Source organism: Oncorhynchus keta, chromosome 19 (assembly GCF_023373465.1).
Source record: "Oncorhynchus keta strain PuntledgeMale-10-30-2019 chromosome 19, Oket_V2, whole genome shotgun sequence".
Taxonomy (NCBI): domain Eukaryota; kingdom Metazoa; phylum Chordata; class Actinopteri; order Salmoniformes; family Salmonidae; genus Oncorhynchus; species Oncorhynchus keta.
In genome coordinates, this window is record NC_068439.1 from 83184270 (window position 1) to 83201427 (window position 17158).

The 17158-nt window shown below is 43.6% G+C and overlaps 2 protein-coding genes and 1 long non-coding RNA gene across 46 annotated transcripts in view; all 3 read left to right on the forward strand.

Moving 5' to 3' along the window:
- The window catches only part of LOC127909542 (proline-rich protein 36-like), a 4562-nt gene extending 3581 nt beyond the window's left edge, over nucleotides 1-981 (forward strand). For 4 of the 43 annotated variants that reach the window (XM_052471603.1, XM_052471615.1, XM_052471607.1 and 1 more), the window contains 2 exons: nucleotides 26-287; nucleotides 374-981. In XM_052471603.1, the coding sequence (XP_052327563.1) occupies nucleotides 26-287; nucleotides 374-880 (769 nt within the window). In that variant the 3' untranslated portion in view covers nucleotides 881-981. The other 39 variants (XM_052471599.1, XM_052471610.1, XM_052471601.1 and 36 more) reach the window with 28 other exon arrangements.
- An 8139-nt stretch (nucleotides 982-9120) lies between these two features.
- LOC118373547 (translation initiation factor eIF-2B subunit delta-like) lies at nucleotides 9121-12516 on the forward strand. 2 transcript variants are annotated; one of them, XM_052471641.1, is made up of 5 exons: nucleotides 9121-9223; nucleotides 10541-10578; nucleotides 10738-10888; nucleotides 11122-11340; nucleotides 12042-12516. In XM_052471641.1, exons 1-5 carry the CDS (start codon nucleotides 9202-9204, stop codon nucleotides 12185-12187), a joined length of 576 nt encoding a protein of 191 aa, XP_052327601.1. In that variant the 5' UTR covers nucleotides 9121-9201; the 3' UTR covers nucleotides 12188-12516. The 2 variants fall into 2 exon arrangements, 1 of the variants encoding a protein (XP_052327601.1); XR_008071792.1 differs by lacking the exon at nucleotides 9121-9223 and adding an exon at nucleotides 9236-9274.
- A 1406-nt stretch (nucleotides 12517-13922) lies between these two features.
- LOC127909545 (uncharacterized) lies at nucleotides 13923-15440 on the forward strand. The gene is made up of 3 exons (XR_008071793.1): nucleotides 13923-14839; nucleotides 15174-15257; nucleotides 15398-15440. It is a non-coding gene; the product is annotated as an uncharacterized LOC127909545 (long non-coding RNA).
- The last annotated feature ends 1718 nt before the right edge of the window (nucleotides 15441-17158 follow it).

The following is a 17158-nucleotide window of genomic DNA, read 5'->3' on the forward strand; positions in this document are numbered from 1 at the left end:
CCTCCTCTCTTTCTTTCTTCCTCACCTCGCCCCTGTCCTATCTCCTTCCTCCTCTCTTTCTTCCTCTCCTCGCCCCTGTCCTATCTCCTTCCTCCTCTCTTTCTTCCTCTCCTCTCCCCTGTCCTATCTCCTTCCTCCTCTCTTTCTTTCTTCCTCACCTCGCCCCTGTCCTATCTCCTTCCTCCTCTCTTTCTTCCTCTCCTCGCCCCTGTCCTATCTCCTTCCTCCTCTCTTTCTTCCTCACCTCGCCCCTGTCCTATCTCCTTCCTCCTCTCTTTCTTCCTCACCTCGCCCCTGTCCTATCTCCCTCCTCCTCTCTTTCTTCCTCTCCTCGCCCCTGTCCTATCTCCTTCCTCCTCTCTTTCTTCCTCACCTCGCCCCTGTCCTATCTCCTTCCTCCTCTCTTTCTTCCTCTCCTCGCCCCTGTCCTATCTCCTTCCTCCTCTCTTTCTTCCTCTCCTCGCCCCTGTCCTATCTCCTTCCTCCTTTCTCTTTCTTCCTCTCCTCGCCCCTGTCCTATCTCCTTCCTCCTTTCTTTCTTCCTCTCCTCGCCCCTGTCCTGTCTCCTTCCTCCTTTCTCTTTCTTCCTCTCCTCGCCCCTGTCCTATCTCCTTCCTCCTCTCTCTCTCCCTTCCCCCCATTCTCCCCCCCTCCCTCTCGCTTTCCCTCTCGTCCTGAACAGCACGCCTTGCTGTGGCTGGTCAAACGGAACCAAGTCAGGTGTTTCAGTGAGGTTTGGTCCCCTTCAACCAGCTACTGCGTCGTGAACTCAGTCAGCAGACATACATCCACAGCGGGAATGAAAGACAGTGTACGCTGCTACTACTGTACTACTGTAGTCTACTGCTGCTGTTTTTGTGTCCGAATCACGTCAAATTAGTCAACTCTTTTGTACCACAATAGATGACTTCTCTAGATGTTTCTGTTACGTTCATGTTTATGTTGTGTTTCATAAAATAAAGAATTAAAGGTGTGACCGTGCTTTTATCTCTGTCATATTTACATTGGGTTGCTGTGCTATGAGTTGTTGGGTATTACCCACGGGGTGAAACTATTTAATTCCCTGTATTAACTAAGAGATGGAACTATTTAATTCCCTGTATTAACTAAGGGATGGAACTATTTAATTCCCTGTATTAACTAAGGGATGGAACTATTTAATTCCCTGTATTAACTAAGGGATAGAACTATTTAATTCCCTGTATTAACTAAGGGATGGAACTATTTAATTCCCTGTATTAACTAAGGGATGGAACTATTTAATTCCCTGTATTAACTAAGGGATGGAACTATTTAATTCCCTGTATTAACTAAGGGATGGAACTATTTAATTCCCTGTATTAACTAAGGGATGGAACTATTTAATTCCCTGTATTAACTAAGGGATGGAACTATTTAATTCCCTGTATTAACTAAGGGATGGAACTATTTAATTCCCTGTATTAACTAAGGGATGAAACTATTTAATTCCCTGTATTAACTAAGAGATGGAACTATTTAATTCCCTGTATTAACTAAGGGATGGAACTATTTAATTCCCTGTATTAACTAAGGGATGGAACTATTTAATTCCTTAAGGGATAGAACTATTTAATTCCTTAAGGGATGGAACTATTTAATTCCCTGTATTAACTAAGGGGTGAAACTATTTAATTCCCTGTATTAACTAAGAGATGGAACTATTTAATTCCCTGTAGTAACTAAGGGATGGAACTATTAAATTCCCTGTATTAACTAAGGGATGGAAGTATTTAATTCCCTGTATTAACTAAGGGGTGAAACTATTTAATTCCCTGGATTAACTAAGAGATTGAACTATTTAATTCCCTGTATTAACTAAGGGATGGAACTATTAAATTCCCTGTATTAACTAAGGGATGGAACTATTTAATTCCCTGTATTAACTAAGGGATGGAACTATTTAATTCCCTGTATTAACTAAGAGATGGAACTATTAAATTCCCTGTATTAACTAAGGGATGGAACTATTAAATTCCCTGTATTAACTAAGGGATGGAAGTATTTAATTCCCTGTATTAACTAAGGGATGGGACTATTTAATTCCCTGTATTAACTAAGGGATGGAACTATTTAATTCCCTGTATTAACTAAGGGATGGGACTATTTAATTCCCTGTATTAACTAAGGGATGGAACTATTTAATTCCCTGTATTAACTAAGGGATGGGACTATTTAATTCCCTGTATTAACTAAGGGATGGAACTATTTAATTCCCTGTATTAACTAAGAGATGGAACTATTTCATTCCCTGTATTAACTAAGGGATGGAACTATTTAATTCCCTGTATTAACTAAGGGATGGGACTATTTAATTCCCTGTATTAACTAAGGGATGGAACTATTTAATTCCCTGTATTAACTAAGGGATGGAACTATTTAATTCCCTGTATTAACTAAGGGATGGAACTATTTAATTCCCTGTATTAACTAAGGGATGGAACTATTTAATTCCCTGTATTAACTAAGGGATGGAACTATTTAATTCCCTGTATTAACTAAGGGATGGAACTATTAAATTCCCTGTATTAACCAAGGGATGGAACTATTAAATTCCCTGTATTAACTAAGGGATGGAACTATTAAATTCCCTGTATTAACTAAGGGATGGAACTATTAAATTCCCTGTATTAACTAAGGGATGGAACTATTTAATTCCCTGTATTAACTAAGGGATGGAACTATTTAATTCCCTGTATTAACTAAGGGGTGGAACTATTAAATTCCCTGTATTAACCAAGGGATGGAACTATTTAATTCCCATTTCAACGTAGGCCCTACATTAGCTAAAAATGTAACTCCAATGTTGCCAGTAATGTTAACATTGGAGTTAAATTCTTAGCTATGCCTAATTAAACACATGATCCAGTACTTTGGCAATTAGTAAGTCTTTTTTAAACCTCCCGCTTTGGGCTGGTTGTGTCAATGTGTAGTTCCTGCATGCATAATCTATGAGCAGAATTACTGTCTAACCTCAATTAGCCACGAAATCCCTAGTTTGAAAGCGACTGTTTCTGGAAGATGTGCTGTGTCCACAGGCTTTTATATTTTTCGAAATCGTCTCCGATTCGTCAGATTTTGGCAGTTTATTTACCAATCACGTGTTGTATTCCCATTGTGATTGGTCCCTGAACCAATATGAGGGCATTTTGAAATAAAAGCCTGTTTCGTGTGTCCATTCTCCAAAAAACTGACGAAGGCTGAGGGTTTTACTTTAACCTCTACGGGATCGGTGTCGTTGTTGTTGTCCTCCCCCCCTCCCGCGGGACGGTTGAGCTAATGTGATTAGCATGAGGTTGTAAGTAACAAGAACATCTCCCAGGACATAGACATATCTGATATGAGCAGAAAGTTTAAATTCTTGTTAATCTAACTGTACTGCCCATTTACAGAAGCTATTACAGTGAAATAATACCATGCTATTGTTTGAGGAGAGTGCGCAGTTATGAACTTGAAAATGTATTGATAAGCCGAATAGGCACATTTGGGCAGACTTGATACAACATTTTGAAAAGAAATGCAACAGTTCATTGGATCAGTCTAAAACTTTGCACATACACTGCTGCCACCTAGAGGCCAAAATCTAAATTGTGCCTAAACTGGAATAATAAATTGTGGCCTTTCTCTTGCATTTAAAAAATATATGTTTTTTTTTTTCTTTGTATTATCTTTTACCAGATCTAATGTGTTATATTCTCCTAAATTAATTTCACATTTCCACAAACTTTAAAGTGTTTCCTTTCAAATGGTACCACGAATATGCATATCCTTGCTTCAGGTCCTGAGCTACAGGCAGTTAGATTTGGGTATGTAATTTTGGCGATAATTGGAAAAAGGGTGGGATCCTTAAGAGGATTTATACAATAAAGAAAGACCTCATCTGAGAGAACCATGAGTACATGGAAGTCCAATGCCTGACACAATATATTATTTTTCTAAAGAACAAGCCCTCAACGTAGCCCAAAAGGCCAGCAGATGGTGACATTGAGTTCATCTTACCGTCCAAATGCATTGTGTGCAGCCGGCTATACACTGGTATCCTCCCGTGGAGCTGTTCGTACCTAAAACATTCTCCATTCAGGCTGCAATTCTATTTACTCCTTAAATTGATTTGGGGACATTGTGTTTTCTCCACCATGCTAAAGTGGCTAAATGCTAATGTTACATATCAGGAAGTAGCATTCCTAGGCGTCAGCCATTCTAGCATGGTGGTGGAGGATGGTGTTTCATGAAGAAAGTAGGCATATTTTAACCCATTTTTTCCAGCCTAAAAAAAGTTAATGATGAAATCGAATTGCAGCCTGAATGGAGAATGTTTTAGGCAGTTCCCCTTCAATGAGATGTTAGCTCTCCTAAATGCAACAAAAGTCCAACTTTGAGGGGTGGGAGATAGGTCTAAACCCTGCTAATTTAACCATTCCCCTGTTGGTTTAAAACGTAGTTGTAAATATGTTTTACAGTGGTAAATGTGAAAATAAAAACTAATCTCCCCACTTCTCTATCATGGTTTAAGTTTAAACCATTTATTTCTATTTGGTGGCGCTGTCCACTCAGTAGTGCTGAATTTCAGCCTCAGCTAAGCTCCTTTAAGCATAGATTTTCCTTTGTGCTTCCTAATGTTTACCATTTGTTTGGCATGTGTCCTTGATTTTAAAAAATGAATAATTTGTTCAAATGCATTAGATTTGTTCATTTATTTATCATTGTATTGCTTTGCCAAGTCAGCTGTTGAGAGTGCTCATTGTGGCAGGTAGCCTCGTGGTTAGAGTGTAGGGACGGCAGGTAGCCTCGTGGTTAGAGCGTAGGGACGGCAGATAGCCTCGTGGTTAGAGCGTAGGGACGGCAGATAGCCTCGTGGTTAGAGCGTAGGGACGGCAGGTAGCCTAGTGGTTAGAGTGTAGGGACGGCAGGTAGCCTCGTGGTTAGAGTGTAGGGACGGCAGGTAGCCTAGTGGTTGGAGTGTAGGGAGTGTAGCCTAGTGGTTAGAGTGTAGGGACGGCAGGTAGCCTAGTGGTTAGAGTGTAGGGACGGCAGGTAGCCTCGTGGTTAGTGTGTAGGGACGGCAGGTAGCCTAGTGGTTAGAGTGTAGGGACGGCAGGTAGCCTAGTGGTTAGAGTGTAGGGACGGCAGGTAGCCTCGTGGTTAGTGTGTAGGGACGGCAGGTAGCCTCGTGGTTAGAGTGTAGGGACGGCAGGTAGCCTAGTGGTTAGAGTGTAGGGATGGCAGGTAGCCTCGTGGTTAGAGTGTAGGGACGGCAGGTAGCCTAGTGGTTAGAGTGTAGGGACGGCAGGTAGCCTCGTGGTTAGAGCGTAGGGACGGCAGATAGCCTCGTGGTTAGAGTGTAGGGACGGCAGGTAGCCTCGTGGTTAGAGTGTAGGGACGGCAGGTAGCCTCGTGGTTAGAGTGTAGGGACGGCAGGTAGCCTCGTGGTTAGAGTGTAGGGACGGCAGGTAGCCTCGTGGTTAGAGTGTAGGGACGGCAGGTAGCCTCGTGGTTAGAGCGTAGGGACGGCAGGTAGCCTCGTGGTTCGAGTGTGGGACGGCAGGTAGCCTCGTGGTTAGAGTGTAGGGACGGCAGGTAGCCTCGTGGAGGGACGGCAGGTAGCCTCGTGGTTAGAGCGTAGGGACGGCAGGTAGCCTCGTGGAGGGACGGCAGGTAGCCTCGTGGTTAGAGCGTTGGACCAGTAACCGAAAGGCTGGTGGATTGAATCCTCGAGCTGACAAGGTAAAAATCTGTAGTTCTGCCCCTGAACAAGGCAGTTAACCCACTGTTTCTAGACTGTCACTGTAAATAAGAATTTGTTCTTAAATGACGAATTAATAAAAATGGCTTTTGTTTTCCAGGTGCACCATGGGTACTGGTGGTCTCCGTGACCAGAAGTCGTAGACCATTTATTTAGCTTCATTATTTACTTTCTTTCCTGGTCGGCTGAGGATGGTTGACAATATCACTAGACAACTAGCCTATATCTAGCCAGTGCGCATCCAATCCATCCAACAAGTAAGCTATACGTTAATGACAGTAGGCCTATAAAGTGACTCTTTCAAATAGAAGAGGTTAATGTTCGGTTGGAAGGATTCGATTTTGCAATGGCTTACATTATTGTGGATTTGTGTTCCCATGGGAACTGTTTTCACAGCAAAAACATTTACGTCGGCATAGTTACACTTACAGTGCATCGCCAAGATCCATGATTTGAACAGGGTGCCTTTCCTGCAGTCAAATGACCAAATCGCCCTCTAGTGGCCTCATGGGTGGAATGTTATCCATACCCACTGCTTCTATTTCAACCGGTTTTGTAATGTTTTAGTCTTCTGTGATGAACAGTGCATTCTGAAAGTATTCAGATCCCTTGACATTTTGTTGCCTTACTCTAAAATGGATGAAATATATTTTTTCTAATCAATCCACACACAATACCCAATTAATGACCTAGTGAAAACAGGTTTTTAGAATGTTTTATTTTGTTATTAAATCAATTTTAAAAAAACAGACATACCTTGTTTACATAAGTATTCAGACCTTTTGCTATGAGACTCGAAATTGAGCTCAGGTGCATCCTGTTTACATTCATCATCATTGAGATGTTTCTACAACTTGATCGGAGTCCACCTGTGGTAAACTTAATATGATTGGACATGATTTGGAAAGGCACACACCTGTCTATATAAGGTCCCCCAGTCGACAGTGCATGTCAGAGCAAAAACCAAAGCCATGAGGTGGAAGGAATTGTCCGTAGAGTTCAGAGACAGGATTGTGTCGAGGCACAGATCTGGGGAAGGTACCAGAACATTTCTGCAGCTTTGAAGGTCCAAGAACACAGGGGCCTCCATTTTTTATTGAATGGAAGAAGTTTGGAACCACCAAGACTCTTCTTAGAGCTAGTCACATGGCCAAACTGAGCAATCGAATGGAGAAGGGCCTTGCAGAAGGACAACCATCTCTGTACCAATCAGGCCTTTATGGTAGAGTGGCCAGACGGAAGCCACTCCTCAGTAAACGGTACATGACAGTCTGCTTGGAGTTTGCCAGAAATAACCTAAGACTTTCAGACCATGAGAAACAAGATTCTCAGGTCTGATGAAACCAAGATTGAACTCTTTGTCCTGAAAGTCAAGCGTCACTGTCACACTGTATAATGATAGGAGGCAGGCACAGGAATATGTCATTGGAGGTTTTATTTCTCCACTGAAAAATAAAGTATGTCATGAAAACGATGGGGACGAAGCCCAAAAGTGTTATTTTTGTTATATTACTGATATTGTAACGGTATTCGTTGTCTGAAGAAGAGGAATCATCGGACCAAAGCGCAGCGTGGTAAGTGTTCATGCTTTCTTTATTAAAACTCAACACGATAACAAAATATAACAAAGAGAAATAACCGAAACAGTCCTGAAAGGTGCAGACCACTAAACAGAAATTAACTACCCACAAAAACCACCTGTGGGGAAAAAGCTACCCAAGTATGGTTCCCAATCAGAGACAACGATAGACAGCTGTCCCTGATTGGAGAACCAGACCCGGGCCAATACAAAGAAATACAAAAACATAGAAAAAGGAACATAGAATATCCACCCCAAATCACACCCTGACCAAACCAAAATGGATCTCTAAGGTCAGGGCGTGACAGAGATATATATATATATTTATTTATATATAAGTGGCTACAATTCACAATAGATTTAATAGAACAAGATCATTTGGGACAGTGACCAAAACTCTCTCGCTCAGGTGATTTATTTAAAATGACTTGTGTATTTTATTTTTTTATACATGTGTGGTGTGTGTGTGCGTGTGCGTGTGCGTGTGTGCGCGCGTGCGTGCGTGTGTGTCTGTGTCTGTGTGTGTGTGTGTGTCTGTGTGTGTGTGTGTGTATTTATATATAACAGGGATGTAATCCAAACATAAGAACGTTGTTATATAAGGGTAAGGGTGTAAACCTCTAAATGTGTGGGTATGATTTTCAGTGGCAGGGACTGGGAGACTAGTCAGGTTTGAGGGAAAGATGAACGGAGAGATCCTTGATGAAAACCTGCTCTAGAGCACTCAGGACTGCAGACTGGGGCAAAGGTTTTACCTTCCAACAGGAAAACAACCCTAAGCACACAGCCAAGACAATGCAAGACAATGCAGGAATGGCTTCAAGGACAAGTCAGGGCGGCAGGTAGCCTAGTGGTTAGAGTGTTGGACTAATAAAGGTTGCTAGTTTGAATCCTCGAGCTGACAAGGCAAAAATCTGTCGTTCTGCCCCTGAACAAGGCATTTAACCCACTGTTCCTAGGCCGTCATTGAAAATAAGAATTTGTTCTGAACTGACTTAAAAGGTTAAAAAAATATATATATATTAAAAAGTGTCGTTGAGTGGCCCAGCCAGAGCCTGGACTTAAACATGATTGAACCTCTCTGGCGAGACCTGAAAATAGCTGCGCAGTGACTCTCCCAATCCAACCTGACAGAGCTTCAAAGGATCTGCAGAGAAGAATGGGGAAAAACTCCACAAATACAGGTGTTCCAAGCATCATACCCAAGAAGACTCGAGGCTGTAATCGCTGCCAAAGGTCCTTCAATAAAGTACTGAGTCAACGGTCAGAATACTTACGTAAATGTCATATTTCAGTTTTGTAAAATTGCCTCTGCTGAGGGTAGGCTACCAGCAGTGGTGCAGGCCTATTGGAGGGTAAACGCAAGAAAACGTTGTTTCCCCAAACTTTTTGTCAGAAAAATACCGGTTAGGCCTATTTGAAGTTCATGGTAATGCACATTGCAGGGCTGGAGCCAGAACGGGCCTTTTTTTCCATTGTTATTAATACTAAAGACCACTTTGTCCATGAGAGATTTACACAGCAAAATGTGACGCCGGGGTAATTCTACACAAAACACAGCCCTAAGTGTTTCTAAAATCCCCTATGGGAAAAATGAATGGTGGAAAACCGATAGGTTTTATGGGTATTATGACTCACACTGTAGTAATCTATTGCCGGCTGCATACAGTGCATTTGGACAGTAAGATGAACTCAACACCGCCATCTGCCGGCCTTTGGGCTCCCCTCAACAAATACCTAATTTATAGGCACTTCGGAACCTCGTCTACTTCAACCGCAAGAGGGCACTGTGAATTTTCCCACCAGCTCAGTTCTGGCACATTTCCACGCTTGTTAACTTCAGCAGGAAGTTATCGTAAACATGGCGGACTGTGGAGAAGCAGGTGAGTCTGAAATGACAGCTGTCAACATACTTTAAATAAAAACACACTTAGGTACCAGTCTGGCTACAATATCACGGAATTAACTAACGTGGCATCTCGTCTGCTGTGAATGTTGTCCATGTTACAGTTGTAATTAGCTCGCTAACTAACGTTAGCCTGGGAAGTGATGGGCTGGTAGCTAACGTTAGCCTGGGAAGTGATGGGCTGGTAGCTAACGTTAGCCTGGGAAGTGATGGGCTGGTAGCTAACGTTAGCCTGGGAAGTGATGGGCTAGTAGCTAACGTTAGCCTGGGAAGTGATGGGCTAGTAGCTAACGTTAGCCTGGGAGGTGATGGGCTGGTAGCTAACGTTAGCCTGGGAAGTGATGGGCTGGTAGCTAACGTTAGCCTGGGAAGTGATGGGCTGGTAGCTAACGTTAGCCTGGGAGGTGATGGGCTGGTAGCTAACGTTAGCCTGGGAAGTGATGGGCTGGTAGCTAACGTTAGCCTGGGAGGTGATGGGCTGGTAGCTAACGTTAGCCTGGGAAGTGATGGGCTAGTAGCTAACGTTAGCCTGGGAGGTGATGGGCTGGTAGCTAACGTTAGCCTGAGAAGTGATGGGCTAGTAGCTAACGTTAGCCTGGGGCTTCACTGTTACATGTTTGCCAATTAATATTGCATCATTCATATTGGTTGTTACTTGAACCAACATAGTTAAAAACGCTTTTACTCGTTGACTAGTTTTAGGCTGGGTAGTTCTGTACAGCACTCTGTGACATCAGCTGATTGTAAGAAGGACTTTATAAATACATTTGATTGATTGATAGTTTATGCACACAAACCTTAGATATCGAGCCAGTTAAAGTTAGTAGCTAATTTTCTAACCTGTCTGATGTCTATATTTAGCCAGTTAAAGATATAAGGCTAGTTAGCTACCTACCTGGCTAGTTAGCCACCTACCTGGCTAGTTAGCCACCTACCTGGCTAGTTAGCCACCTACCTGGCTAGTTAGCCACCTACCTGGCTAGTTAGCCACCAACCTGGCTAGTTAGCCACCAACCTGGCTAGTTAGCTACCTACCTGGCTAGTTAGCTACCTACCTGGCTAGTTAGCTACCTACCTGGCTAGTTAGCTACCTACCTGGCTAGTTAGCCACCAACCTGGCTAGTTAGCTACCTACCTGGCTAGTTAGCCACCTACCTGGCTAGTTAGCCACCTACCTGGCTAGTTAGCCACCTACCTGGCTAGTTAGCCACCTACCTGGCTAGTTATCTAGCAAGATCGCACTGTCAGCTGGATGTAAATGCAACTTCATCTTCATTACGACACTGTGTTACAGATGGACCTGTGAAGAAAGATGACATCGTACGCGCTAAAGTAAGTATCATTCTAAACCAAAAAGTGAATTCAGTTTTTCCAAATTACAACAAAAATGTCATGAAATGGACAATATTGTCAATAGCATATACATATTGTCCACTGTCCCAACGCGCTAACCACTTGTTTCTTTCTGTTGTTAATACGCATCGCTTTTAGAATGAAGGGAAGGAGTTGACCAAAGAGGAGAAGCAACGGCTGAGGAAAGAGAAGAAACACCAGAAGAAACAGAAGGAGGAGAAGCGCCCGTTAGAAGGAGCGAAGGAAAAAAAGCCTGTCGCTACATCACAACCTGTGGCAACACAGAAAGGTGTTCTAGTCTGGTTCCATATTGTATCCTCCATGCTGTAACCTACTCTTCTACTGTTGTCAACGTGTCTTCAATGGTCTGATTGTATCATTTTATATCTTTGGAAAAACAAATACCAATAGTTGATGACTAATTTCCATAAAGTGCTAGCTTTCTTCATTGGTCCATTTACCCATGAATCCTATCCAGCATCCACTTCATTGGTCAATGCACCTGTCTGTCTCTGTCCCCAGCTCCCACAGTGTTACCTGCCTCTGCACCAATACCTGTGCCTGTCTCAGGAGCTCCCTCCCACTCCTCTCCTGCCCCCTCCCCAGCAGACAAGCCAGTCAAAAGCAGAGCTGAGCAGAAGGCAGAGAGGAGAGCAAGGCAGGAAGCTGATAGAGCCTCTAAACAACAGAGTTGCTCCTCCAGCAGCAAGACCAAGGCCCCTCCAAGTGAACTAAACCCAGGTACAACACGACTTCTGCTGGTGGACCTGTGGAGCACCTTGTTGACTTGTGATATGATATATCTTATTGTCCTACAGGGGAAGTTACTTGGACAATTAAAGAGTGCTGCTTCTTTCATAGACATGCATACAATCAACATATAATAACCCCCACCCCCATTACCCCCTCCCCTCATCACCCCCCTCTCTTCTCATTATCTCCCCTCCCCCATCACCCCCCCACCCCCACCTTATCTTAACCCCCCATACATCACCATACACACAAGTGAATGAGTTGATTCCATGACAGGTTGTGACTAGGGGACAGTTCTACATGATGAAGGTCCTATAGGACAGGCTGTGACTAGGGGACAGTTCTACATGATGAAGGTCCTACAGGACAGGCTGTGACTAGGGGACAGTTCTACATGATGAAGGTCCTATAGGACAGGCTGTGACTAGGGGACAGTTCTACATGATGAAGGCCCTACAGGACAGGTTGTGACTAGGGGACAGTTCTACATGATGAAGGTCTTACAGGACAGGCTGTGACTAGGGGACAGTTCCACATGATGAAGGCCCACAGGACAGGCTCCAGTCTATTAGTCTCTCTAATCTGCCTCTTGACTTCTAAGGGTATCCCCTATTGAAAAATACATTGTACTTTTACAACGTGAAATAGTAAGTCCCATTTATTCAAAGATTGCTTCCTGTCCTTGTTAGTGGTGAAGAGACTTCCGGAACATGTCCAAGTGGACGACCCTGCAGTGGTGAAGAGACTGGCCAAGAAGTTGGAAAGACAACAGGTTTGTGGCAATGTTATTGACATTCTACAATATCCTGCTCTCTGTCCTCAAGGCACTGCTTGACTAGCAGACGCTCCTATCCAAAAATTACTTTCAGGAGTAAATGAAGGTTTAGTGCCTTGCTCACATTCAGATTTTTTTGTTTGTTGTTGACATAGTAGGGTCAGGGATTTGAACCAGCAACCTTTCGGGTTTAGTGGCCCAACCTTCTTAACCGCTAGACTACCTGCCACCCCTAACTTGCTAGCACCACTGAGGTTAGTCATCTCAGTACAGATTTACATTGTCAGTGTTTCCCCTGGATTCATTTCCAGGCAAGGCGCACAGCCCACAACAACATCCAGTGCCTTTATAACCAGCACTATAAGGCTATATAATGGTCTGGGGAAACATTGCATTAGTTATACATGAAAATATAAACTCAGGAAAAAAAGGAATCGTCCCTTCATCAGGACTCTGTCTTTCACAGATCATTCAAATACAAATAACTTCACAGATCTTCATTTAAAGGGTTTAAACACTGTTTCCCATGCTTGTTCAATGAACCATAAACAATTAATGAACATGCACCTGTGGATTGTGGAACGGTCATTAAGACACTAACAGCTTACAGACGGGAGGCAATTAAGGTAAGTTATGTAAACTTAGGACACTAAAGAGGCCTTTCTACTGACTCTGAAAAACACCAAAGAAAGATGCCTAGGGTCCCTGCTCATCTGCGTGAACGTGCCTTATGTATGCTGCAAGGAGGCATGAGGACTGCAGATGTGGCCAGGGCAATAAATTGCAATGTCCGTACTGTGAGACGCCTAAGACAGCGTTACAGGGAGACAGGACGGACAGCTGATCGTCCTCTCTGGCAGACCACATGTAACAACACCTGCACGGGATCGGTACATCCGAACATCACACCTGTGGGACAGTTACAGGATGGCAACAACAACTGCCCCAGTTACACCAGGAACGCACAATCACTCCATCACTGCTCAGACTTTCCACAATAGGCTGAGAGGGCTGGACTGCAGGCTTGTAGGCCTGTTGTAAGGCAGGTCCTCACCAGACATCACCGGCAACATCGTCGCCTATGGGCACAAACCCACCGTCGCTGGACCAGACAGGACTGGCAAAACGTGCTCTTCACTGACGACTCGTGGTTTTGTCTCACCAGGGTGATGGTCGGATTTGTGTTTATAATTGGAGGAATGAGCGTTACACCGAGGCCTGTATTCTGGAGTGGGATCGATTTGGAGTTGGAGGGTCCGTCATGGTCTGGGGAGGTGTGTCACAGCATCATCGGACTGAGCTTGCTGTCATTGCAGGCAATCTCAACGCTGTGCGTTACAGGGAAGACATCCTCCCTCATGTGGTACCCTTCCTGCAGGCTCACCCTGACATGACTCTCCAGCATGACAATGCCACCAGCCATACTGATTTTTCTGTGCGTGATTTCCTGCAAGACAGGAATGTCAGTGTTCTGCCATGGCCAGCGAAGAGCCTGGATCTCAATCCCATTGAGCACGCCTGGGACCTGTTGGATTAGAGGGTGAGGGCTAGGGCCATTCCCCCCACCCAGAAATATCAGAGAACTTGCAGGTGTCTTGTTGGAAGAGTGGGGTAACATCCCCCAGCAAGAACTGGCAAATCTGGTGCAGTTCATGAGGAGGAGATGCACTGCAGTACTTAATGCAGCTGGTGGCCACACCAGATACTGACTGTTACTTTTGATTTTGACCCCCCTTTGTTCAGGGACACATTATTCAATTTCTGTTAGTCACATGTCTGTGGAACTTGTTCAGTTTATGTCTCAGTTATTGAATCTTATGTTCATACAAATATTTACACATGTTAAGTCTGCTGAAAATAAATAGTGAGTGACAGTGAGAGGATGTTTATTTTTGTTTTGCTGATTTTATAAGCAGCAAGCTAAACTTCACAGCACTAACTACCTGTGCTTCTATTCATTTAGCCACATGTTTTTTCCAGATGCACGGCGCCACTATAAAGGTACTAGGTATCAAGGTTCAACTTGTGTGTTGTTACGTTTTGATTTTTACCGTTTTGGTCAAATCAAATGTGGTTAGCAGATGTTATTGGTCACATACACATGGTTAGCAGATGTTAATGCGTGTAGCGAAATGCTTGTGCTTCTAGTTCCGACAATGCAGTAATAACCAACGAGTAATCTAACCTAACAATTCCAAAACTACTACCTTATACACACACAAGTGTAAAGGGATAAAGAATATGTACATAAAGATATATGAATGAGTGATGGTACAGAACGGCATAGGCAAGATGCAGTAGATGGTAGAGTACAGTATATACTTATCAAGGCACCGTCATCTTACCTACCTTCCTGAGATAATGACATTAGTGTGTCTGTCTTTATACTTGACCGTAGAACGAGAGAGAGTAACATGTTGATACATGAATCCAGGGTGCTGTACAACACTGTTCCAGTAGGTGGCGCTGTACAACACTGTTCCAGTAGGTGGCGCTGTACAACACTGTTCCAGTAGGTGGAGCTGTACAACACTGTTCCAGTAGGTGGAGCTGTACAACACTGTTCCAGTAGGTGGTGCTGTACAACACTGTTCCAGTAGGTGGAGCTGTACAACACTGTTCCAGTAGGTGGCGCTGTACAACACTGTTCCAGTAGGTGGTGCTGTACAACACTGTTCCAGTAGGTGGAGCTGTACAACACTGTTCCAGTAGGTGGCGCTGTACAACACTGGTTCAGTAGGTGGCGCTGTACAACACTGTTTCAGTAGGTGGCGCTGTACAACACTGGTTCAGTAGGTGGTGCTGTACAACACTGGTTCAGTAGGTGGCGCTGTACAACACTGGTTCAGTAGGTGGTGCTGTACAACACTGGTTCAGTAGGTGGTGCTGTACAACACTGGTTCAGTAGGTGGCGCTGTACAAACTGTTCCAGTAGGTGGCGCTGTACAACACTGTTCCAGTAGGTGGCGCTGTACAACACTGGTTCAGTAGGTGGTGCTGTACAACACTGGTTCAGTAGGTGGTGCTGTAAACACTGTTCCAGTAGGTGGCGCTGTACAACACTGTTCCAGTAGGTGGCGCTGTACAACACTGTTCCAGTAGGTGGAGCTGTACAACACTGTTCCAGTAGGTGGTGCTGTACAACACTGTTCCAGTAGGTGGAGCTGTACAACACTGTTCCAGTAGGTGGCGCTGTACAACACTGGTTCAGTAGGTGGCGCTGTACAACACTGGTTCAGTAGGTGGCGCTGTACAACACTGGTTCAGTAGGTGGCGCTGTACAACACTGTTCCAGTAGGTGGCGCTGTACAACACTGGTTCAGTAGGTGGTGCTGTACAACACTGTTCCAGTAGGTGGAGCTGTACAACACTGTTCCAGTAGGTGGCGCTGTACAACACTGTTCCAGTAGGTGGCGCTGTACAACACTGTTCCAGTAGGTGGTGCTGTACAACACTGTTCCAGTAGGTGGTGCTGTACAACACTGGTTCAGTAGGTGGCGCTGTGGTTCAGTAGGTGGCGCTGTACAACACTGGTTCAGTAGGTGGCGCTGTACAACACTGGTTCAGTAGGTGGCGCTGTATAACACTGTTCCAGTAGGTGGCGCTGTACAACACTGGTTCAGTAGGTGGTGCTGTACAACACTGTTCCAGTAGGTGGCGCTGCATTTCCTTGTTTTGTGATTAGCTCTGCTGCCCTACAGCACACAGTCTGCTTGCTGTGCAGGATTTGATATGTTGTACATTTATTGTAGAGATCAGGAAGTATTCACAACCTTTTACTTATTCCATATTTCGTTGTGTTACAATTAAAATAGAAATTAAAATCAATCTACACAAAATACTCTTGTCAAACTGGTTAAAAAATCTCTTAACATTTTTTAAAAAAAAGTGTGAAAAATAAATCCCTAATATATCTAGATTTAGATAAGTATTCAACCCCCTGTGTCAATACATGTTAGTCACCTTTTGGTGGCGGTAACAGCTGTGAGTCTTTCTGGGTAAGTCTCTAAGAGCTTTGCACATCTGGATTGAACAATATTATCAAAAGAAAATTCAAGCTTTGTAAAGTTGGCTGTTAGTCATTGCTGGACAGCCATTTTCAAGTCTTGCAAAGTTGATTTTAAGTCAAACTATAACTAGGCCACTCAGGAAGATTCAGTGTCATCTTGGTAAGCAACTCCAGTGTAGATTTGTCCAGCTGAAAGGTGAATTTGTCTCCCAGTGTCTGTTGGAAAGCAAACTGAACTAGGATTTTTGTCTGTGCTTAGCTCTATTCCGTTTCTTTTTTATCCTGAAAAACTCCCTAGTCTTTGGCGATGACAAGTATACCCATAAGATGATGCAGCCACCACCATGCTTGAAAATATAGAGAGTGGTACAATGTGTTGCATTGGATTTCCCCAAAACATAATGCTCTCTATTCAGGAAAAACAGTTAATTTCTTTGCCACATGTTTTTCAGTTTTACTTTAGTGCCTTGTTGCAAACAGGAAGCATGTTTTGGAATATTTATATTCTGTAAAGGCTTCCTTCTTTCACTCTGTCATTTAGGTTAGTATTTTGGAGTAACTACAGTGTTTGTCCGTCCTCAGTTTTCTCGTATCACAGCCATTAAACTCTGTAGCTGTTTTAAAGTCACCATTGGTCTCATGGTGAAATCCCTGAGGAGTTTCCTTCCTCTCCGGCAACTGAGTTAGGAAGGACGCCTGTATCTTTGTAGTGACTGGGTGTATTGATACACCATCTAAAGTGTAATTAAGAACTTCACCATGCTCAAGGGGATATTAGGTAGGCCGTCATTGTAAATAAGAATTTGTTCTTAACTGACTTGCCTAGTTAAATAAATATATATATTCTGTTGGAAAACCTCCCTGTTTTTGTGGTTGAATCTGTGTTTGAAATTCACTGCTCGACCTTATTACAATTATCTGTATGTGGGGTACGGAGCTGAGGCAGTCATTAAAAAAATCCTGTTAAACACTATTATTGCAACTTATTGTGTGTCAAAGGGGTTTAAAACCTTATTGACTCA